The 24,542-nt window shown below is 46.5% G+C and overlaps 1 protein-coding gene across 7 annotated transcripts in view; it reads left to right on the top strand.

Moving 5' to 3' along the window:
- The window catches only part of LOC121364583 (rho GTPase-activating protein 7-like), a 49,851-nt gene that overhangs the window by 24,948 nt on the left and 361 nt on the right, over positions 1-24,542 (top strand). For 2 of the 7 annotated variants that reach the window (XM_041487966.1, XM_041487969.1), the window contains exons 2-11: positions 9,658-9,729; positions 11,205-11,286; positions 12,633-12,696; positions 13,884-15,235; positions 15,603-15,767; positions 16,454-16,613; positions 17,923-18,121; positions 20,152-20,371; positions 22,075-22,189; positions 24,384-24,462. In XM_041487966.1, the coding sequence (XP_041343900.1) occupies positions 9,658-9,729; positions 11,205-11,286; positions 12,633-12,696; positions 13,884-15,235; positions 15,603-15,767; positions 16,454-16,613; positions 17,923-18,121; positions 20,152-20,371; positions 22,075-22,189; positions 24,384-24,422 (2,468 nt within the window). In that variant the 3' untranslated portion in view covers positions 24,423-24,462. Of the gene's footprint in view, positions 1-4,177; positions 4,289-9,657; positions 9,730-11,204; positions 11,287-12,632; positions 12,697-13,883; positions 15,236-15,602; positions 15,768-16,453; positions 16,614-17,922; positions 18,122-20,151; positions 20,372-22,074; positions 22,190-22,588; positions 23,698-24,383; positions 24,463-24,542 lie in introns of those variants that run through there. The other 5 variants (XM_041487974.1, XM_041487973.1, XM_041487967.1 and 2 more) reach the window with 4 other exon arrangements.

Genomic DNA, 24,542 nt, shown 5'->3' with positions numbered 1-24,542 from the left:
CAGGATGTTTTATATTTCCATTTTAAAAAGGGCTTCTCTTTGAATCTCAGTTGTTATCTGGTATTAGAAGGGGAATTCTCCCTGGGTTTTATTTTGCAGGGATTTCCAGAAGAGGTAAGGGAGGGTAGGGTATGGGTAATTCCTTTTTTGTTCCTATGACCTTTTAAGTGAAGGCTGGGTTTAGAAAGGAAGATATAAAAATTAGAATTAATGATGACCTGGTCCTGTTAGGATACATAGCAGCATTTTCTAGAGTTCAGCTCTGTGAAAGTAAGCTTAGAAATAGGATAATGCTTTATCTGCTGCAGGTTTCACTGGAATGTCCCAGTGAAAGCAGCCAAGCAAAGTTCATTGGGAGGTGGAGAAAATAACATGAAAACCATTTGAAAATTTTTAATCATGTTTTAAGATTTTGATGGTGAAGCCTGGAAAATCAGGTCTAACTACAGAGGGACAAAGCAAGAGAATGGACTTCCTGTAATCCAAGAGCTTTTTGAATTACTTGGACCCAAACCATTTCATCTTGACTTTCAGGGAAAAAAAACTATTGTTAATTTCAAGGGGCCACTGGATGTGCTTATTTTCTTATACTTCTGTTCTCACACAGCTGCTTTCTGACAGGAAGACCAGAGTGGTAACAAGATGCCACTTCTGTAATATGGTGGGTTTAAGTTTTGACTTCACCTCAACAGCATTTCAGCATATCCAATAGTCTATATTTAACAATATTATTTTCCTCTTTTTAAAAAAGATTAAAGGCTTTATTCAGCTTACTCTTGTCACAAGAGAGGAAAAATAGTGACACAGTGTTTCTGCTCATACATCTTTCCCCCTGCAGTACAAGCATGTGCAATTTGTCTAACCTCTCTTGTATCATAGATGATAAAGTTTCAGTCTTTGCCCCTGGAAAAATACTTTTCAACCAATGGAGTTCCTTCTCAGAATTTTTTGGTTTTGTTAACCTATCTTTTTTCCCCCTTAATTTCATCTAATTATTTTCAAGTTTAAATCCTTTTTCTAGTGAGCTTATTAATTTTCTTCTTTCTAACTGGCAGTTATTCCCCACCACCTTTAACATCCCCCTCTTTTAACTGTCTCAATGTATTGACTGTATTTTGTTCTGCATTTTTCCTCCCAATTGGTCTAACTTGTTAATTAATCATTTGGCTTCTCTCTGAACAACTTGTTTCCATAGAAATATCTTTCTTGATGCCTCCTAGTATAGTTAGAGCTGAAGTTAGATTCCTTGATCTCCTATGTTAACTCAAGATGATCAGAGAAGAAAATAGAAAACAATTACTCTGGGATCTTACCAGGAGAAAGTTAGAAATGAAATGTCATTCAGCTTTGATTCATGAAAAGTGTTGAGGGAGGTGATAAAAGGGAGATAGGGGAAGAAAGAAGTGAGGGGATCTCTTGTAAATGTTAGGGAAATATTCCAGTGACAGGAATTAAGATATGCAGGGAGCTTGGCTTTAATAGGAAGCGACTCCACTGCTTGGCACAGTGACTGTCTGAAATAACTTTGGTGACTTGGGGGTTCTGCAGAGTTTTGGTTAAGCATGAGTGAGGGATTCAGCAGCAGTAGGCTCATTGCTGAAAACAATTAATTCTGGTCATGCAGTGCTTTGTGAAGTTGTTTAAAAGGACCCACTCTAGGATTGTTTTCACCACATTTGAGTGAGGTGGAATGTGAGTGGTTTGGAGCTGCTGTGGGCAGCATCCCTGCATGTGCTGACTACAGTCAGGGGTTTGGCCAAAGTTTGGAAAGGAAGCCCATCAGAAAAGTTCTGGAGAACCTTCAGCAAGGGTAGGTGGGTCCAGAAAATATGAAATCAAGCAACAAGCACCATTTGGGGGAAATTATCCCGTTTTCCAGGTGTCAGTCCCAAACAATGGCATAAGCTTTGAGGCTCCAGTGATGTTATTGTGGTCCTTGGCAGAGCTGGGAACTGAAAAGGTGAGCAGAAACCTGGGAACCCAGGTGAGCAGGAAACTTTTTCTTGTCTTTCCCTCCAGCTTGGGAACCTCCAGCAGCAGCCCCACAAGTCATCAGCCAGGCAGCTGAATGTGGAGTGTTTGTCAGGCTGTGAAAATACCCACATGCCCCTTCTGAAGCTGAGACATCCTTATTCCAGACACCCTTTACTCCAGCACGTAAGCCTCCTGTGTGTGGGCTGGACCTCCTCTAGTGAGAGGCAGATGCCAGGATTCCCTGGGTTTGTCTTTACTCCAGCACGTAAGCCTCCTGTGTGTGGGCTGGACCTCCTCTAGGAGGAGATGCCAGGATTCCCTGGGTTTGCTTTCCTACAGGATACATAAGATGGTCAAAAAGGAGGAATGTAATTCCTTCCTGGAAAGCCTTCAGAAATTCTTCACTGAATGTGTGTTGTGTGAAGGAGTTCACCCCTAAGATTTTATGTGGGTCTTTCCGTGGCTGGTAACCCACACAAAACTAGGGATCTTGATGGTAGTTTGTTTTTAAATAGGAAGAAAATGAACATTTTAGGATTATGCACTGTCATCTCATGGGAAATGCCCAAAGGAAAATGGGTGGGAAAGAGAAACTGCATGCTCTGGTTGGAGCATTCTATGGGATGGGAGCAGTCTGATGTTATCCCCAGATTTAAATGATACATTCTGTCTCCCTAATCCAAGCACATAGCTGCAAATTTAATCAGAGCAGGGTGTGTGCTTTTTATATGGCTTTGGGTGGGTCTGGCAAAAAGCATTTTCTTAGGTAATCATGGCTAATGCCATATATCACACTACCCTAATTTCTTTAGTATTGTGTCACTGAGTGCCAATATCAAACATCTTTTTAATTGTGCCATACAAATTGCCCATTTAGGAAGCAATTGCACAAAAATAAATCATAGGTCTGTGCAAATTTTGCATTTGATTGTTATACAGAAAACTAGTGATAATGAAACACACCCATAAATTATAACTTCATTAGGGTATAATGTTCCTAAATGAGATTGGGAAAAAGAAGATTTCTTCGTCTATAAGAATTTTTATTTTAATTAAAATTTTTTGCTTATCCATTTCATTCAAATTCTTATTTTCCCTGCTGTGTTTTAGGCTCCAAATAAGAGCCTAAACACTGCATGAAGTTGTTCTACAGAAATTTAGAGCCTGGTCTGGCTTCCTGGAGTTGTTCATAGAGTCTGAATTACCTTTCAACCTCTGTAAATTAACACAGCATCCCACCCTTCCATCTGCCCTATTGAACTGTAATGCCTGACAGTCCAGCAGATAAAAAATTATTAGGGATTTAAAGTTAACTTCTAGTGAAATAATTTTAAACTTTTGATATGTTCTTCTGAAACCAGCCTACATGCCACTCTGACCTGTTGATGATTGTTCAGGCTGCAAAGACTGATCATGGTTTTTTATTAGATTTTGTGCTGCATCAATAAAAGAATAAAGTCAAATCATAGCAGCAATGAACTACAGCAAATGCAAAGAAGTCACGTCTGTTTCAGAGGTTGAAAAACATGTTAATATGATTGTAGCACCCAGATTCATTGCACAACTGCATGTGAGCTGTTCAGACCACAAACCCTTCTTAGTCCAGACTAAGTCCATGTAAGCAAAATAAAGCCCAGGTTCCGTCTGATCCATGAAAAGCACTGTGGCGAGGGACCTCACTGCAAAACAGCACTGCGGAACATCGTGAGGCTGGGGCACACTCGGTAGCGGGGATGAGAGGCCGGTTTTAGGGATGAATCCCCGATCCCAGCTCTGCTCTGCCCCTCCTGTGCCGCTGGGCACAGCATCTCCTCTGCGGGATGCAGCATCTCCTCTGCGGGATGCAGCGCCGCTCCGGCTCTCCTGTGCAGGGTAGAGGCAGCACAGTTCTGTGTGTTTGGGAAAAAAATAGCTGATTTTGGAGAACTTTGAGGAATGACTTATTGGCAAAACTTTAAAACATGGAGGTAAGCCAGCAAGGCAAGCAGGGAGTGTCGATTTGCCTTGATCTGAACGAGTGCGGGGCACGGATGCGGGACAGCGGCTCTGAACAGCCAGGGACAGGCAGGGACAGGCAGGGACACCCGGCAGGGACGGGAAGGGACCCGGGCCAGCCCTCAGCGGCACGGGTCGGGAGCGGGGCCGGGCGGGGCTCGCCGGGGAAAGGCGGTGCCAGCGGAGCGAGCGGAGCGGGCGGTGCAGGGCCGGGGGACAAGGGGCAGCGGCACGGGACAGCCCCGGGGAGGATCCCGTGGGTGCTGATGACAGCCCCAGGTGAGGATCCGGTGGGTGCTGTGGCAGATGACATCCCCAGGTGAGGATCCAGGTCAGTGCTGTGGCAGATGACATCCCTAAGTGAAAAATTAGAGACAGTCTCATTTCTCCTGAATTTGATGTGAATTAGGTACCAATTTTCCTCGAGCCCTTCAAAATTGCCATAGAGCAAACACTACCTTCTCTTACTTAGAAGCAATTAAAAGATCAGCCAGCTCTGACAAACTAGTTAATGTGGCCTGCAAAGAAAATGCCTTTAAACTTGTCTGGGTCCCAGGAACCAACAGGGGAGGAAAATGACAAGGACCAGAGAAAAGGCCTTACTATCAGCTTGGGAGTCCTGGTAATCAGCTTGGGAGCTGATGCCAAGGAGCTGGATAAAGATGCAATTAAGGTTGCCACAAAGTTCTGGGATACATTGCAGTTCCCAGCTGTGATAACTGAAGAGTTGGCTGCAGTTCCAAAACACCAGCATGATAGTAAAGTAGGAATGAAAGGACAAATATCTTGGCCTTTTCATTTTCCAGACATTTATGTTCACTATCTGCATGGAGCCTAAATTATCCTGGCTAAATTCCAAGCTATAATCTCTTTTTTTTCCCCCTCTTCCTCGAGTGGGTTAGTAAAGTACAATTAAGCTTTGATATTTTGCATTGCACAAGAGACAACAGAATAAACATTTCCAATTATTTATGATCCATCTTAGCTCTTGGAGAGTTGGACAGTTTTACAAGTCCCTGACTGCATATCTTGGTCAGTGCAAACACCCTACTTTGAAAGCATTGCTTTTGAGCCTTCAGCATGGAGCAGACATCATGTTCCAACTCTCTTTTTAAGTAAAAGGATATAATGTAAATAAAAACAATTATTAAAAATCCTGTCACAGGTAAAATGCAGTTCTGAACGCCCAGAAATCATAGTTCTAGCACAGCAAATGCATTTTTCACAGGGTGTGTGTAAAATGAGATAACTCATTAGCAGCTGTAACTCACAGGGAAGATACATCAATTCTTACAGCCCTAGGAAGATGCACAAACCAGAAAGATGTGATGGCAAACTCATCATTTGATGTTCAACTGGAACCTGAAAACCCCTTGTCGCTTCCAGCACTGCCAGCACAAGCAGCAGTGGCAGGATCTAAGGCAGTGCATAAAGGACCTGCCAGTTCCCAGCCCCGGGCTCGTGAGCTGTAGGAAAAATGTGTGGCAGAGTTTGACATGTGGCTGCCAAGCGTGCACAGGGGCTGGTGACTGCAGCTCTGGGGAGGCTGGGGGATGGCAGTCTGGGTGTCAGAATGAGGGGAGGCAGCAGCATTCCCCTGGGAGGCACAGCTGGCCCTGCCTGGCACATCAGGCACATTGGGAGTGGGGACCCTGGGCACCTGCTTGTCTGTGGCTGTTGAGGAGGATTACTGGCATTTAGAGAGAAAAAAAAAAAAATCTGTATAATGACATAGGCTGGGAAAGAGCAAAATCCTTTGGGATTTTTTTTCTGTTTAGTTACAGAGTGGTGCAATGTGCAGTCAGTGAGGAGTCAATCCTACCCTCTGAGCTGTTCTGTCTCCTGGGCATGTTGAGAAATCCTTTCTTTGCCACAAGCACCACACTTAAATGCTACAGAACATGGGACAAGGAGGGTCCTGCAGTAACTAATGCAGGAGTGCTGCAAACAGCAATAAAACCTCTCCAATTGTTCTTCTTCTGCCATGGTTTTGGAAGGTGTTCAGATTTAAATCCCTTTAATTAATGAAGTCCTGATCACCATGTGATTCCTACCTGTTGAAACTGGAAAACTATTTTGGATGGAGATAGAAGTAATGCATCTATCATTGGTTTTAAAAATCTGTTAAAAAGTTGCTTTGAAAAAGACCTACAGTGAGACACCTCTGTAAATGCAATACATTTAGGTGAAGGTTTCACAGTAGGCTGAGCTTCCTGGCCTGGGCAGGCAGCTGCACATTCCCACAAACCTCCCTGCATGGACCCACCACCGCCCTTGTCCTGCCCCTGGAACATATCAGAGCATGTGGTAGCCAATTCAGAAAGCTAAAACTTCTTAAATCTCATCTCGCCAAACAAAAGTGACTCATTTCCTGCCAGTTTGGCTGACAGGACCTGCTGGCATCGGCTCGGGGTGTCAGTGAGGAGTAGGAGCTCACAGTTGGGGAATGGAAGGTCTCCTGCTTTGGCAGCAACTGAAAGGCACACTGCATCCTGGCAGCAAGGTTCACTGTGCTGGTGCTTTCAAAAAGAATTTATATTCTCCCATTTTATTTTGAGTATTTTAAAATTTGCAGTACAGTTTGATGTTTTTCTTTAGCTGAAGTTCGCTCACCTCACAGTAAGGCTGACTGGCCTGTTTGATACACAGCTGTCACTGGTTTGGGTTTCTGCCTCTGCCTTGTTGCCTTGTTAGGATAGTGCTTCTTGTCAGGAAAACATCTCAGAGACAATGCCCAAATCTCAGCGCGGATGTCTTTCCTTTGTTGCAAACAATCTGGTTAACAGTACCGTTCATTCTGATAGGGATTTAATTCACACTGTAGCATCTGTTTCCAGGTACCTGAGGAGTGTGGGTCCTGTAGGCTGCATTCAGGACAGTCTCACATGGGCACACGCAGCCTCAGCCCAGGCTGCAGGAGAGCTGCAATCTGCACCCAGGACAGTCTCACATGGGCACACACAGCCTCAGCCCAGGCTGCAGGAGAGGTGCAATCTGCGCCTAGGACAGTCTCACATGGGCACACACAGCCTCAGCCCAGGCTGCAGGAGAGGTGCAATCTGCGCCTAGGACAGTCTCACATGGGCACACACAGCCTCAGCCCAGGGGCTGCAGGGGAGGTGCAATCTGCACCCAGGACAGTCTCACATGGGCACACACAGCCTCAGCCCAGGCTGCAGGGAGGTGTCACAGCCCAGCTGGTGGAGGCGCTGGGGCTCCAGGGAGGGGGGTGCATGGGGAAGGGGCAGCAGCTGTGGAGGGGCTGGGCTGGGGCACAGGCAGGACTCTGAGTGCTCGTTGCAGGGACTGGGCTGAGTCCTCAGCACAGAACATGCCTGTGGGACACAGGGCAGCCAAAGGGTGGCACAGCCTGGGTACTCTGTGTTGTTTCTCATAAACATCTGGTAGTAACCTACCATCCATAGCCTGTGGGGAAATAGCTGGCTTGGCATGGAAGAGTTGCTGGCAGCCTCTAAACTAGGAATATTACATTTTGCAGGTGTTTTTTTTTTTTTCCCCATCTGCTTAATTATGAAATCAGTTCAGGAGAGAGAGGTGACACATTTAGGTCGCTCTGCAGATAGCACCCAAAAGATGTTAATAAGTTGTCATCCTCTTGTCTAGGCCAGGTTACTTCAAACTCTGTCCAGCCTGGCCTTGAACGTTTCCAGGGTTGGGGCAGCCACAGCTTCTCAGGGCGCCCTGTGCCAGGGCCTCACCATCCTCACAGAAAAGAATTTCTTCCTAATATCTAATCCAAGCATGCCCTGTGATTGTGCAAAGGTATGTTAAAAGGCCTGGAGATTTACATCAGCAAAGAAAATTTCCCAGCTCCTCTGTCCTTCTATATTTTCTATGGAAGAAGCCACCTGTAAGTGTCTATTTTCAGTCATATTCATTGAAAATAGCCTCACTAGATGCAAAATATTTTTCTGTGTTATATTTCTGTTCTATTTTGCATCATTTTTCATGGCTTGGTTTGGTCTAAAAATGGAGTTGTGCTTTTAATATGTTGGGAACTGGGGAACTCAGCCCCTAGAGTCCCTGTCTGAGCTCAGGATTTCTGTGCACAGGCTCTGGCTGAGTAGGCTGAGGTCTGCAATGAGGACAGCTACAGTTTCTCCACAGCTGAGTGGATCTACTGGGGTTTTCTAAACAAAAATCACTTCTTGAAAACTTTTAGTGTTAGACTGGTCATCCTCCTGGCTCTTTTCTACAAATAGCTTTTCTTTTTCCTCTTTTACTCTACGAATACAATGCTTGTCTTTTATTGTCTCCCGTAAATGCTGTAAAGATTATGATAAATTATGGCACTAAGTATAGCAATAAATATAGCCGTAGTGTATATAGGCTGTTGTAGAAGAAATTAGTTTCTGTTCTGCAGTATGAAAAAAGAGTTTCATCCATCTGTTTTGTGTAAAAATATCTCGGTCTTCCTGTGGTATCACTTTATTCTCAGATGAAAAAGCCTTATAGTTTTGTGCAGGGAAGCCTCTGTTAGAACGTCATTGTCCAATTTGATTAAGTGAAAATGGAAACAATTTTAAGTTTTAAAGCAGAAAAATAAAATCATGGAAGATGTGTGATATTTTTGGTTAGTGTCTGATTGCACTGATGACTTACAATTGAGAAGTCTGAGCAAGGCAAGCAGTGAATTTGAACAGGTATGTATGTGAAGTGCCCTGGAATCCTAATCTGTGAGTGTATGTGTAAAGAAAATAGTTTTAAGGAACAGCTCTGTTCCTCTGGCCTATCATGCTACTCTTTAAGGTGCTTTAAAACCATTTCTCTCTACTGAGCATGCTGGATTTTAAGGTAGCTCAACAATGTTCCTTTCAAAGAAGTCTTTGCTTTTAGGTTGGTGTGTGGTGTGGCACACGCTGGGATGCACAGACCTACAGAAAGTGATTTGGGAATCCTCTCCTCTTCCACAGACCCAGACACTCCCAGTGCTGGCAGAGATCAGAGCCTGGGGGCATGCACCCCTGCTGACCTGCCTGTGGTTTTGAGGAGCCTGGTGTGTGGTTCTGTGAGGCTGTGCTCTGCCTCTCTGGGAATGTTTCGGTAGTACTGACCACCGGCCTTCCCCGGTTGTCACAAAGTGAGCCGCGAGTTCTTGACGTCTGCTGTGCTGCACTGGCTGCCAAGCGGTGTAGGTAGTTGGCAAGGAAATAAATATTGATAGGCCCTAGCAACAGGTACTCCTGAGAACTCTTGTTCTGGGAATGCTTAGGCCGTGGCCAGTGTTATTAAAGTTGTGAGAGCATTTTAAGTTTATTTATAGGATTTGTTTGTGTCTTATCACCATCTCTCAGCGCTGGAATGCATGAGCAGGCTGTGCCGTGTGAGGGCACAGATGTGTGCCCCACAGCCTGCTCTGGACACTCATTTCTACTGCAGCAGAGGCTCCACTGCCCCAGCTCAGGGACAGCTGATTTAGCCCCCTGTGAGACATCCCAAGGATGTATTCAAATCTGCCAATCCTGTGTTTGCTTATCTCAATAGTATGAATGACTATTGCAGAGCTATGTGCATGTAGCTGCATTGGATACAAGGATTTATTCCTTTTTAGCAATATCCTAACAAAACATTAACATGCAAGATTCTCAGAGAGTGTGCCAGGTGAAATTAGCTTATCACTGACTCTGGTGAGCACTGTCCATGAACAATTGTGTGTTCTCATTGCAGAAATCGAAGCCAGAGAAGCCTGCGACTGGCTGAGAGCTGCTGGATTTCCCCAGTATGCTCAGCTGTTTGAAGGTATGATCACAAAGACTTGCCAAGCAGCTGACACTGAATTTGAGTGGAATTGTTCACATAAATAATATATTTTAGAACCTGACACTTCTGATGGAAGCACTTCCAAATTCTGTTATATCTTCATGCAAACCTGTAGGAAAGTAGTGACCTGGTGTGTTTCCTTGCAGAAGGGACATCTCAGCAGGGACTCAGAACAATTCTTTAAAGGACCAAATCTTCCCTGGTTTTCTTTCCCTATTGTTAGACTGTAACTCAGTCAAATTTCTGATTTTGTTGTTTTTAGTTGCTTATAATTTTTCCAGCCTTTTTTTCCTTGGGGTGCTGGAAGTGATGTTTCCAACCACTGATTGCAACCAAAACTCCTCTGAGGCTCTCCAGCCTGTGATCTGAGTGAGATTGCTTTATTGGTGGTTTGAAAAAGAATGTTGGAAAAAATCATCTTGCAGTCATAAGTGTTCAGGAGGAATATTCAGCAGCAGCCAGCCAGTCAAAAATGTAATTTCAGCATGTTTTCATGTTGTTAAAACTACAAAGTGTGCTTATTTCTTGGGAGGAGGTATGAATTTGTTGAGAGCTTGTATAACTTTTCAGGCCACACTTGTGCATATGCCTTAAAACAGTTCTTCTTTAAAATATGTTTTTTGTTACAATCACTGAAAGTAACAAAAGCTAACCTATTTTTAAGAAAGATTTTATCAAAGAACTGCAGTTAAAAGAACAACATTAACTTCTCTCATTCTCACCTACCCTGGTCACTGCAAAATTGAAAATTTGAAGTCAAGCCTTAGAGCTGCGTTGAAAGCTGTATTCCATGAAACCTGGAAATGCTTTCTGTCTGCCTACAGCAGATTGTATTTTGTAGGTTGTTTGTTGGAAATGTGCATTGCCATGCTTCTGGAAAATGAATCCCCTGCATTACCTTGCTGTTTATGCTGTTTCCTGATCTGGCTAGGAAAATAAAGCTTATAAAATGAGCTAAGAAAACACATGTGGACCTCAGTGGTTCCCTCATGTGCAAGGCTAAATCTCAGGAGCTGAAACACTGAACTCTTCAGCTTCCAGCCCAGCATGATGTGTCAGGCTCCCTAGAGCTCAGAGAACCTCATGTGCTGCATCGCACCTCACCATGGCAAAGGCTCATGTAAAACAATCCCTGCTTTATTCTGTAGAAGGTGCAGAGAACCGAAGCAAATGTAAAGGTTATTTTGTGTTTCTTGTCTATGGCACTCAGTGACTGCAAGCTCCTGGAGATGCAGAAGGGCTTGTCCACCTGTAATAGCAGCAGCAAGCAGATCCCTGCATTTATTCTCCCACTTGCCCTAAGGAACTGATCCTCACTTGCTGGAAGGATGTTTGCAGGAATGCACAGCCATAGAAATAGAAGTAGTTTCATTTCAACTGTGATAAATGAGCTGCAAAACTGAAAGTCTTTGCAATTACAACTCAGGTTTCAGATTCAACTTCTTTGTTCACAGATATGCAGTTTCCCATTGATGTAAAAACTGTGAGGAGAGATCATGAATTTTTAGATGGAGATGCGATTGAATCACTGTTCAGGTAAACATTAATCATGGATCATCTTTGATACCCCCAGCCGCCCAGTTACTGGTTACTCATCTTTTCCTGCCTCTGCTTTTGTCAGAGAGGAACAAAGTCACCAAATCTGTGACTGAAGGAAATCACTTCAGCACATAGTTTAGTGCCACTATAGTTGGTTGTTTTAGGAATTAAAAGGTAAATTAAGCACATGTCTGCACTGCCTCTTCAGCCAAGCTCCCAGGGATGTTACATTGGGCATTAAATATCTTTTTTGTGATGTGAAATGGCTGCAAGCTGATTAAAAATAACGAGTTCCCTGCAAGCATGGCAGGCTGCTCTCTAGGATCATGTATAATGGAGTGCAGGAATTTCCTCCAACTCCTGTTCCAGCAGATAGACAAAAAGAAATTATCTGCATGAGATCTGAATATTTTTTGGGTGAGAAGCAAAGGTACTGGTTTGAAGTTATTGCTTTGCCACAGCTGTTCAGAGCACACAAGTGAACCTGCATTGTCAGTGCCAAGTCAGACCCAGGGCCCTGTGGAATTTCCCCATGGAACAGTGCCAGGATAGCGTGAGGCTCCTGCTTCCGTTGGTACTGCAGTTACTGCAGCCTCCTCATGATGGGATTGTTTAGCAGAGTTTCTTCAGCAGAAATGATGATTTCTAACACTTAGGGCACTGCAAAGTTCCTCTCCTGGCAAGGTGTTCTGGTCCTTTTCTGTGCTGTCAGGTCACCTGAACTCCAGCTCTGCCTGCACCAGAGCACCAAGAGGAGTTGTTCACACATGTCTCTAAAGCACAGCTTTAGAGAACTTTGGGTATATTTTGTTTTTTCGTGTCACTTCTGTCCTGAGTGCTCCTTGGAGACTCAGTGTGCCTCCTGTTGATGCCACTTATTGTTTGACAACTAAGTGATTGACTAGTCTGGGGACCTTACTGCTTCCACAAGCTTTAATTAAAATGATAGATAATGCAGTCCTTCCAGGGATACAGGTTAACATCTTGATTTTTAATTTTTTTTTCCAAGAAGCTCACACAGAATTTAATTTACTTTCAAAATCTTAAATCATTATGAAGTATTTCACAACCAGAAAGCTAATAATATGATTTTTAAAAATTAAATGATTGATTATAGTTGTCTTCTCTAATTTTAAGATGGCAGAACTAGAAGTGTGAACATCATGGTGTTGTTATTGGTGCTGGTTTTGGGGGCCAGTGTATGGGAGCCTCTAACAGAATGTCAGACTTTGACAATAGTGAAGACTCCGTGATAGAAGATCACAACTAGTTTGGTGCATGTTTGTTTTCAAGCAATCAAATAGTTGAAATTTAAAACTCCTGTGTTTTTTCTCAAACCCTAGAAGGTTGAACACATTGAACAAGTATGCATCAATGAAAGTGGAAATAAGCCGTGATAGGAAACGGGTATGTCTGTAACATACAGTTGCTGTTCTAATTAAAGATGTGTTTAGCTATTATAACAAACACCTGGGTTTAAAAGTGCATGAAGGATTAGCAATTTTTGAACTTTCCTTTCTATTCCATCCCACAAAGCTCTGCTATTTGCATTTTTTTATGTTGAGAAAACATAGGGATTTGAAACTTTGCAAGGCAGGTTAGGGGTGGCTTTTGAAACACTTTTAAAATTTGATTTGACACATATTACTGTCCAACAGTTGCCCCAGAGCCCCATCTCAGCATGGCTATCATTGCTTTCCTAAGTAGTTTCCCCCCTCATTTAAGTGCTGAAAGTGAAATTTCACTCCTGTCGACTTAACAAAGAAATTAAAAGGGCAATCCAAATGTTCAGCCAATACAAGCAGGGTAGGTTTTAGCTGTGCTGTCTTTGTGCTCTGCCCCTGCAGCTAAATCAGAGTGGTGGCCACAGCTTGACTGGGCAGCACCAGCTCTGCAAAGCCTCTGAGCCACCGTGGATTAACTGCAGGAATAGTGAGAAAATAATGCCATCTTCTGGAAAAATGTCTGGGTTTTGGAGAGTTCTGCTCTCTCTTAGGGCAGAATGGGGCAAGAGAGCCCAGAGAGGAGAGACAGGTGGCTCCCATCTCTCCAACGTTTCACTGTCCCAGCGTTCCCCCAGAGTGGGGACAATCCAGCAAGGGGGCAGCTGGTGCAGGTGGCAAGGGAGGCTGAGGGCTCCAGAAGGGTGCCACAGATACTGATGCTGCCACAGTCCCACAGCTAAACACTTCTTTACCTGAAAAATGGATGAGTTTTGGTCACAGAAGTATGAGAGTGTTTGATTTGTTTGACTTTAGGAAAGGCAGTGTAAACCCAATACAATTATCTTTCAAAACCCTTGGATTTGCCACAAACCAGGATTTTTCACCCTTAGATCAAATCTGTCACTTTTTTCTGTGGTCAGCTTCCCAGATTTGTCAGCATGCTTGGGCATCATTTGTCAGCATGTTTTTCAACTAACTTAGGGCAGATCTTCAGTGTCTGAATGGTCACATTTCCATATGTTGGTCATGGGGTTTTTGGAAGTCGGCAGAAAATTTAAGTCTATTTTTTATGTTAAACTGGTTTTTGTAACTTAAAATTTGCCAAACTTTGCCCTTAAACTGGTGTTGTTTTTTTTTTCTCCTTCTAAGAGTGACGACTCAGAAGATGATGAGCCTTGTGCAATAAGTGACAGATGGGCTTACGAGAGGTGCAGCCAGCGGTGGTCTCGCATCGAGAGCCTGGCAGGATTCCCAGCAGAGGAAGGGGCTGGTGCTCCCACCCCAGGCAGCCCAGTGTTGAAGATCATCAACAACAAGGATAATTTCTTTCTGGATCATGGTGAGAAGCACGATGTGTCCTCAATTCACAGCACCAGCAGTGCTGACAGTGACATTGTTAACTCCCAAAAACCTTTTGAAGATGTGGAAACGAGCACGAGCTCCTCAAGATGTTCCTCAGTTAAGGTACCTTCACTGGACTCTGCTTTTAGTTGTTCTCCTCCCCCCAGTGAATTTTTAAATATCACCAGTGAGGAGAAGCTTTTGGATAAGTCACCATCAAAAAAGAGGAAGAGCCTTCTAAAGAAAATGGAGAAGCTGCACTTAAGGAGCTGTAATTTAAGGAGTGGTCAGTCAAAGGCCAGACCCATAATAAGTGAACCTGTTCTTCTGGAAGGACTTAATGAAGAAAAGATGAAGATGCTGAACTGTGTAAATATTTCTGACCTCTCTGGCATCCGAACAAAGAACAATTCTTCCTTTTCTCCCCAGAGCTGCAACAGCAGCAATCAGTCTGTAAACAGCAGCACAGGGAGCACTCCAAGCCCTGTTATAAAACCAGGCAGCTCCTGTGAAGGAAGGGAGACGTATGCAGAGCACATGGACACCAGCAAGCTGTTGCTGGGGAATGATCGATCCCAGCAAAACCTAAAAAATGACATGACTGTACAAAAGAGGCAGATGTTTCAAATACCACAAGGCCATAAACCTGGCACCTTCCCCACAGTACTTACAGACAGCTCTCTGTCTCCAGCAGACTGCTCTTCCGTCAACTGGAGAACAGGGAGCTTCCACGGGTGCAGGAGGAGCCGGAGCAGAAGCGGTTCCAGGGACCCCAGAGGCGCCAGGAGCCCCGTGCTGGGCAGGGATCACAGGCTGAGTGTGTATGACAACATGCCCAGCCCCGAGCCGCAGGGTCTGGAGGCCGCGCAAGTCGGCGACGACGACGTTTTCTCAGAGCTGAACAGTGTCATAGCAGATGTCAATGGTCTCAAGAAGCTGGTTGATCAGTGGACAGAGAAGTTATCAGATGATGGGGATTCTGATTTTGCCAGTGACTTGACCTCTTTGTATCCACCCTCCCCTAAAGAAAGCTCTGTAGAAACAGAGGGCTCAGAAGATAAGACAGCAGGGGAGGCTAAGGGAGAGAGCAGCTGTAGCCTGGGCAAGGAGATTGGTTCTGCAGACCTGACATACATCACAGACTCTAAAAAGACCAACAGGTCAGCATCCTTGGGTTTGCCTTTGATTCTGTCCACTCAAAATAGAATTGATTTGCCATAACAAAGTATTCTAAGTCTGTCGTAGGTAGCAAGGTCTGCATTGCTGGTGGCAGGTACTGCTCCACGGGCACCAATATCTGACCTCTGCTGAAAGCAGGACACTCAAAATCTGCATGAGCACTCAGGCACTGGAATCAGGGAAACAGTTTGTATTGCCAGAGGCCCTCCTGGATGGGAAGTACCTTGTTTAAGTGCAAATAACTATTTAAGTGCAAATAACATTTAGAGTCTTGGGTGCTTCACAGATGCAGGCAGCAAATGGGGATGGTGGAAACGGTCCTAAGGTTAAGCAATATTTATCCCGTAGGCACGGGAAGCAGCACTGGTCTGTGGAAGAGAACCTGGAAAGCCTTTCCCTCCAGACTGATGGCCAGTCAGCTGCCCAGCTGGCCCGCACACAAAAGCTGGCACTGTTGAAACTCACAGCTTTAATGGACAGATATTCCCCTTCCAGTAAGCAGGGCTGGAACTGGTAAGTTGTCTGACATTAAAACAACCTGAGCTGGAAAGAGAGGAGTTGATGTAAGCATGTGAATTTCCTTGTCTGCCTACATTGCACATGTTCAGGATGAAGAATTTCATCCTATTAAATTGCCAGCAGCTTCACGGTTATTTCCATGGCTCCAGGATTTCCTCTGCTCTGGCCTTTGCCTCTCGCTGCTGGTTGTGCTGTTACTGATTTTAAGGCATATCACAATTTCTCTTTAAATTTGCCCAATTGCAGGGCTTTTTCAGGGGACCATCCTAAGGACTGTGGGACCTAAGGTGAGAGTTGGCTGGACTGAGAATCCAGCCCTTCAGCACTGGTCTGTTTGACCTAAACCAGTGACAAATTCAGACACTCAGAGGACTTACGTACATTTTGTGATGGGGAGCTGGTACTTGAATATAGAAAGAATGAAAAAACCCTGCAGACCTGTATGGAATGTATTTCCCATGAGGATGCATTATTAAAGTTAATTTCAGCAATGAAATGAGGAAGTCATCCCTGTAATTGCCTTTGCTGATTTTCTCTCCCTCCTGATGCTGTGTGTACAGGTGTGTGGCAGAATTTGGGGTTGTGACAAGGTGCAGCTCAGCCCTTTCTGATGGGTGTAAAGGAGCAGGTGCAATGTGCTGGACACCTAGTAAGCTGCATCTACATGGTTTTGTTTCCAGGACCATTCCAAAGTTCATTAAAAAGCCAAAAGCCTCAGACTACAAGGACAAAAATGTGTTTGGGGTTCCTTTACTTCTGAATGTGCAGCGAACAAGCCACCCCCTGCCCAATGGCATCCTGCAAGCCCTGGAGTATCTGAGAAGCCACTTTCTTGACCAGGTATGAACTCGAGGCAGCCCAGAGGAGCTCTGGGCCATCGACAGATCTACTCCAGGGAAGCAGACTCTCTTTTATACTTTTGTGAAGGACTTTTTTACACCCTAAGGCTCTGAATACGCAGAAGGTGTAGCTCTGAGCAGGTGGCCTGAGAGGAAATACCAGTGCTGATTTCCTCTGGGAGTACTTTTAGCCCTGTGCTGTGTTTTTGTGCCTTCCCTCACTGAAACCCTCTTGGTGCAGGCAGTCAGGCTGTCTTTGCCTGGGGAGGTGTCATGCCTCTGCTCCCCAAGGAGGCAAACCTGCCAGACAGTGTCATCGTTCCCTCTGTTCTGTGGCTGCTGGTAGTGCCAGAGCTAATGTGAAAATTAGTCTTGTTTCAGCTGAAATGCATCACTAAGCAGAGAGAAAACATTACAGCAGTGCCTGTTCCAACTTTTTCTGGAGCTCAGCTGTGTATTTATCCCCTGAGTGGAGATGGCAGAGGAAGTGTGTGCTGTATATGGTGTTCCCATAGCATAGCTGCAGAAATGAAGACCTTGTGACATGAGACATATTAGTTAAAGAGAGGACTTTTCTTCCTGAGCTTTGCCATTGTCTAGATGTGTTATATGATGCCAAAGTGCAAAAGTGTGTGACTTCACTTCTGTGAAGTGACAATGCAAGTGTTTTTCATTTTGAGGTTATGGTATCCATTCAGTTCATATAAATAAACCAGAGAGTGTAAATATTGTCTCAGTGGCACTGAGTAAAACTGTCACCAGAAGTTTTGGTGGGTCGAGCTCATGGGAAACTCCTAAGTCTCACTCAGTTGGCAGTCACATCAAAAAGAACATCAAAATTTCCTTCAAAATGGCATCCCTTTGCCAGCCTGTGGAGGGATTAGATATATCAGGTGTTACAGGGAGTCCTGTGCATCTCACAGTCAGTTTGTGTAAGCCAGCACTCTATGTATGTTTGTTATTGGTGGACACACATTGCTGAATTTGAAACTGAGAGTTGCCATGTGTAAACACAGCCTGCCCAAAAGAATGGACAGTGATTTTAAAAGGCAAAATGAGTGTTTTTGTATGAAATAAAAGCCAAACAAAGATGAAAATTGGTATGTCACAGCTGATTCTGTGGGCACCAGGCATGATTTGCCTTGGAGAAATGTCCATGTGGCTTCTAATGATACAAAAGTATTTTGGTGTTCAATCCCACTGCCATAGGATATTTGCTATTAGAAGGAAGGTGAAGGATCACTTTTTTGTCAAAATTTTGATTCCCAAGGATTCCTCACTTTGTCTCTAATAATTTCTTTTACCCACAGGTTGGCCTGTTCCGAAAATCCGGTGTTAAATCCAGGATCCTGTCTTTAAGAGAAATGAATGAAACCAACCCAAACAATGTCTGTTACGAAGGGCAGTCAGCATTTGACGTGGCAGATATGGTGAAGCAGTATTTCCGAGACCTTCCTGAGCCTATATTTACCAGCAGGCTCTGTGAATCCTTCCTCCACATCTACCAGTGTAGGTACCAAAAGCTGGCATTCTCCTGTGGTGGCAGCTCTCTGGTCACAGAGAGAAACACACAGCTTTCCCAGGCATCGTTCTGGGAAAGGCTGTGAAAAGATCAGAGAAAAGAATGATAAACAATTCCTATCTTCACTTGCTGCACCTGGTGTTGTGCACGTGCGGAATGTGTTACAGAGATTTGTTTACCAAAGGGTGATTTCTTAATTAACCAATGGTGATGATGTTTTAATTAAAGGACCAATCAAGTCCACCTGTAGTGAACTAGGGTACAAAAGATCAATGAGTTTCTTAATAAAAAAGAATTAGCCTTCTGAATGATGGAGTCCATATGTCATCTTCTTTCCTGTCCCCTGTAGCTAACACTGACAGTTTCCAGTGCCTTGGCTGTCTTAAAGTTCAGCTGTACAAGGCAGTGGCCAGACCAGGACTAGTGCCAAGTCCCCCTGCAGAGGAGAGAAGTCAGGCAGGACATTTCTGACAAGATGAGTTCATTGTGGCTCTGGACTTGGGAGCTTCCAGTCTGCATCCCATGAACCAGCTAGTTCTTTTCCCTGAGGGATGAGTGTAATGAAATGCTGCAGCCGCCCCCTTAAACTGTGCTTTTAAACAGTTATTTCCTTGTGCAAAATTAAGAAATAACCTGGTCCCCTTGTTCATGGCATGGCATAGCTCCTTGAGCGAGAAGACCTGATGTATTGATATATTTCTTTATTAAGTGCCCAAGAACAGCTGCTGTGAAACAGCTGGGAAATGCCAGCAGCTTTCTGCCTGTGCTCACACTGTTACTGTCCTTGAGACTCAACCCAAAAACCAAGGAAACACAAAGCTGATATACTGCATTCAATACAGTTTAAACAGGTTCTATTTCCAGTACTTTGCCCTCAAGGAATTCACTTTCAAAAAGCAGGTGGATTGGGAAAGGAGCTTGAAGTAGGGCTAATGATATTTTTGGGACAGACAAGTTTATTCTGCTTTTGAGAAAAGGTTTTGAAAGACAAATTGTAAGCTTTCTGAGAGGACTGGTGTTGCAGCCTAACCCATGTGGCTTTTATTGACCGAAGTCAATGAGCAGCTGCTGTTCTGTGTACAGTGTAGGTTCATGCAAGTTCTGTTGGGTTTTATTTCATCACCTGCCAGGGTTTTAAAATTTTGTTTGAAAATGATTTATTTGTTTGAAATAAGTTTTCTTCTTGTCTTCACAAATCCTCCTTTGTAAGGAGATCCACAATTCCCATGTCCAAAGCATGTTTAACTTCTTTCCTTCAATTATCGTAATCTGGCCACTGTCTACCTTCTGTCTCTTGTTTTGGGAGAGAAACAGCAAACGCCCAAATTCTATTCACCCCACTCACCCATCTTCTGGAGCAAGTGCACAAATTAAATTACTCTTTTGGAGATAAGAATTGTGCTGCTTTCACTAAGAAGTGTGTTTTGTGTATGTATGTATGTGCTTCCACCTGAAGGGAAGGAGAAGTGATCTTCTGCCCTTTGCAGTGGTGTTAATGGGAGAAATCCTTGTGCTGGGGATGCGTGACAGGATGAACCAGACCCACCCTGCTGCCAGAGCTGTTTGACCAGACGGTCTCAGTGGGGGTTAGTGTGAATTAAAATCTGTTGGCAAAACACTGGTCTCTGAATTGAGTTATCTGAGAGCATCTGTTCTCTTCATGCTTGAAGCTGAAAGGAAAGACAGTAGAGCAGCTCCAGAGTATCACTGCAGAGTAATGTTTTATGGGGAGACAGGTCCTTATTTGGATTGTGACTCAGTTCAGGACATGTTCATTAGCATGGCGTTCAAGATAAATTGCAAGTCAGGCAGCAGCATCCCTGGGTGTGAACAGGCACTTGACAGGCAGTAGGAGAAATGGTTCATGTTTGATGGGATAATGGCCTTTCCTTGTCTGCTGTGAGCTTGGGACAGGGAAATGGATGAACCTACCAGCTCAGTGCCCTGCTTGGGACCCTGCTGATGGATGCTCCTTGTGCAGGTCATGAGTGATTTTTGTCATGGTTTCTGGTTTCAGACGTGCCGAAGGATGAGCAGTTTCAGGCTGTCCAGGCTGCTATTCTCCTTCTCCCAAAGGAAAACCGAGAAGCTTTGAAAATCCTCCTGTTCTTCCTGCGCGATGTGGTGGCTTTTGTTGAGGAAAACCAGATGACCCCAACCAACATTGCTGTCTGTCTGGCACCTTCTTTGTTTCACCTCAACACCCTGAGGCGGGACAGTTCCTCCTCCTCAACCAGGTACTGGCACCTGATGCTGGCAGTGCTGCTGTCCCCAGTGCTCGTGCTGGAGCAATGCTTTCTGTAGCTGGCCTAGGCTCACTGTCTGATTTTGAAGGGGGAATAGACTGTGTGTGCCTTGGGGTTTGCCTTAAATCCCATTGCTCAGGTGCAGCAGGAGCTGCCTGCAGTGTATGGAGCAATGTGACTGCCCAGTGCAGGGGGCTGTGGTAAGGCCCCATTGCCATGCTCCTGACCAGTTTGTGTGTGTCCCTCATCACTGCTGCACTCCCATGGCTGCCCAGGAGCCCAGCATGTGGCTCACTGCTGGCATTAAAGTGGTGCTGGCCATTGGAAATGTGCTCCTGTGCTGGCCACCTGAGCCCAGTGTGGCCATAAGGCCCTGCAGGTACCTGGCAGACTGAGGCAGCTACTGGCACTGGTTCTGCTGGGTGATAAGGGGATCATTCCTGCCAAATTGAGCCACGAGGATTCTGTAAATTTATCTTAATAAGTAAAAGTATCTGGGTTGCATAACATCCCGTTGGTACGTGCAGGGAGGAAGGTGCCCTTGGGCCAAAGTAGACAAATAATCTCTGAGAGCATTCATGCCTTATCTGGCCTCCTGAGGCAGGGCTGTTTGCTCTGCTGGTGCTCCTGGGCTGTGGACAGAAGGATCAGGGCAGGAGAGCACAGCTGGCTGTGCAGGAAGCATCGTGCTCCCTACAGCGTAGCGAGCTGAGCACCTCACTTGGGGATCTACAGGGGAGGACTAGTCCCAAAGCAGGAGCTGTCAGATGTGCTGTTGGCATCTTTCAGGCTCTGGACAGCACAGGGGAAGGGAAAGAAAACACTGAGGATTTTCTTTTCAATGTCACAAAACATCAGAAAACGCCTCAGGCATCCCTGTGCTGAGCTGGCACATGGCAGGAGAGCCACGGGGCCACTGCGAGGGCACCTGGGGATGTGATGGAGTGGTGGCAGCAGGTCCTGCTGGATTGCCGTGCTGTCTGAGCTCCTAGGAGCTACACTCTGGGACTTGTTCCTCTTTGCTTTACATCAACGCTGCTCTGAAATGTTAGGACCAAAGATAGCAATGGAGTTTTCTCTTTGTTGTCAGTGTTTAGAAGCCAGGATGCTTTGAAGCTGTAGCTGTGCTGTAACTGTGCATTAATGCCTTGGTGCATGGTTCCCACTTCAAAGGCTTCAAGCTGACAGGTCTGACTCTGAGGAGCAGCACTGAGTACTATTATCTTCCACCCAATTTTCAAGCCATTTGGCAGGAATGTACATAGATAAAAGTTTCAGAAGCCAGGACTAATGATGTAATACCACTAGCATGAATTAAAAGAGGGGATTGTTTTTGAAACTGTTGGGTGTGCTTTGGGCCAAGGGATTTAAAAGGTTCTACATGGGCTTTGCAGGTATCAAAGGAGTTTGATATTGAAGATTGTACACAAATAAGCTTGGGGTCATTGTTGTTCTTGGCCAAGTGTGTGAAGATGTGTTTGGGGAATAAATTCTTTGACTTGCCTTTCTTGGGTGTCCATTGCTACTGGTCAGTAGTGCTCTGGACAGCTTTGGGATGTGCTGGGAGGGAATTGACCTTCAGGGTCACATTGCATGAGCCCTACATGGCCGTGCAGCTCCTTCAGTGCAGAGTGTTTTGTGTGGTTCTCAGCGCTTTGCACACTCAGCCTTCCTCTCACCTTCCCCTCTCCTAGATCCAGTCAGAGGAAGTGCAGCTTGGGGAAGCCAGACCAGAGGGAGCTGAACGAGAACCTGGCAGCAACGCAGGGCTTGGCCCACATGATAATGGAGTGCAACAGGCTCTTCCAGGTACATCACTCACTGTCACCAAGCAAAAGCTCTGGGCATCCTGAGGGGGTGGCTGGCTTGGAGCAGCAGCTGGGCAATGTCCCTGCCAGCCCAGCTGCTGCTCTGTGCCTGTGGCAGATGGGCATCCTGCTGCTGCCACCAAAGAGAAACCGAGTGTCATTATTGCACTCCTCCATTCCCCCTCCATCCCCAGCATGATGGGGCTTCACTCCAGGGGCTTGGGGACAGCTTAGAGAGCACCTGTGGGGCAGTGGCTGCCATGTGCCCTGGCTGGGAGGCCCTGGCCATCCCTGCTGCAAAGTGGGTTGAAGTTTTGTTGCTGGGGCCTGGCCAGAGCAACAGCCATGCCTGTGCCTGGCCATTGACCCCAGTAATCTGAAGCTAGACCTTGGCCCACAGACTGACTTCCCAGCTTGACCGCGGCCTTTGCCCGTCATTACGGACTTGCCTAGTGATCCTTAGACTGTGGCTAACCTGGTTGCTGTCCCTGGACCTGATCCTGACCTCCCTTCCTGGCTGACTCACCTTCCTGGCTCCACCTCGGACCTCATCGCCGTGGATGTGTCTGATGATCTTTACTCTTGGCTGACCCTGGCTGCCACCTCTGGCTCAGCTCCGGCAGTGTGGGACAGGGCAGCTGTCCTGCCAGCCCTGTTGTCCCACCTGACCCCTTCCCCTTTCCCTCAGGGGTGCTGTCCACACTCCAGCAGTCAGCTCAGACCTTCTAATCCTCTGCTCCAGCTGCTCGTCTGGGCAGGGGACACTGCCCCTTGGCTCCCCTGCACTGACACATGGCCCTGCCCCAGGGCTGCCCCAGCACTGATTCCACAACCAGTGCCTGGCTTGAGTGACACCCCACGCCAGGACAGCTGAGATTCCCAGGGGTCTGATCCCTGCATGGCATCAGTCTCCAGCCCAGACAGGCCTCCTAAGTGCCCCTCTCCACCCCCAGCCCAACCATGGGCCCCCCCCATGTTTCCCCCGCAGTGGCCTGAACCCCTGTGCCCAGCTCTGAGGCCCTTGGGGTGCCCTGACACCACGGCCTGCCCTGTACCCTGTGGTCAGCCCTGGCAGCACAGAGCTGGCCCTGTTCCTGGCTGCATGGGCCCACGGAATAGCCCCATGGAACTCTGAGCTACCCTTGCACACATGGACACTCCACACCCCCCTGCTATGACCATTGCTGACTCCAGCCCTGAGCTGTGGGGCTGCCCCTCACCCCGGGGTGCTGCTGGTGTCACCCCCTCCCTGCCAGGGTAGGCACTGGGTGCTGAGACTGAGGGATTGCCTGGAGAGGGCTGTCCCCCTTCTGCTGGAGGCCACAGCTCAGCGTGGCAGCCTGTGCCATGCCCGTGCCTGGAGGAACACCTGGGTCTGCTGCTCTGGACCCAGAGCTGGACTGGTCACTGTGGCCACCACTGGACTGCGGCTGACGCTGCTTCTGCCACTGAAGTGGCCCCGCGAGCAGGACCCGGCTCGTCACCGCTGCCACCCCGGCGTGGCCCCAGGTAGGGCAGGAGGGGCCTGGCTGGCGAGGCTCTGCCTCAGCCCCGGGAGCAGGGAGAGCTCCATGGCACGGGTGTGGGGGACAGGGAGCGCAGCACACGGCCTGGGCAGCTGGTGACACGGCACAGCTGTCACCCTGCTGTCACTGCGGCACCTGCGCCAGGCCTGGGGGTTTGTGGGCTGGGCTCAGCCACCGGGAGAGTGCGTTTGCACAGGTGTGCACTTGGTGAAGTGCCAGCTGGGCCCACCCCATGAGGTGCTGGACACTGAGCAGCTGTGAGAGCCGAGCCCTCCCCAGCGCTCTGGACATGGAAGAACCTGATACAGATCCCTGTAGATACAGATATGTACACACACACATATGTACACATGCATATGTCAGTGAGCACCTGCATCAATGCAACACCTTCTCTCCAGTGCTAGCACAGCTGCATTTTTGCGCTGCTTTAGGATTCTGGAAGTTTTTTTAGGAGGCTCACAGCAGAGCCTCCAACAAACCGCAAGGCAAAGGCAGGAGCTGTGGCTCCTTGTAGTTGCTCACGATTGCTATGCACTGCACAAAGAGGTTTGCAACTCTGTAGGGATTCAAAACCTTGCTGCTGAGGGGAAAGGCATTTCCCTTGTGTTTTCCTCAGAGGGAATGTAGTTTAACTGATCTGCTCCTCCCCTGGGCTTCCTGCTCCTCCAGGTAAAACTGCTGCCTGCCTCCCCGCACCATCACAGATGACATCAAAGGCTGGGTGGCCTGCTCATACCTGGCACCTAAGGTAAAGTGGATGGAGGGAGTATGGATCAGAGTATTGTTGGCTCTGGGAGTGTGGGTGGGTGGAGGGTTTCCTGGAGGTAC

The sequence above is a fragment of the Pyrgilauda ruficollis genome, unplaced genomic scaffold (assembly GCF_017590135.1).
Source record: "Pyrgilauda ruficollis isolate IOZ18807 unplaced genomic scaffold, ASM1759013v1 scaffold86, whole genome shotgun sequence".
NCBI lineage: Eukaryota > Metazoa > Chordata > Aves > Passeriformes > Passeridae > Pyrgilauda > Pyrgilauda ruficollis.
The sequence above is the reverse complement of the archived record's forward strand: the minus strand, read 5'-3'. Positions and strand labels throughout refer to the sequence as shown.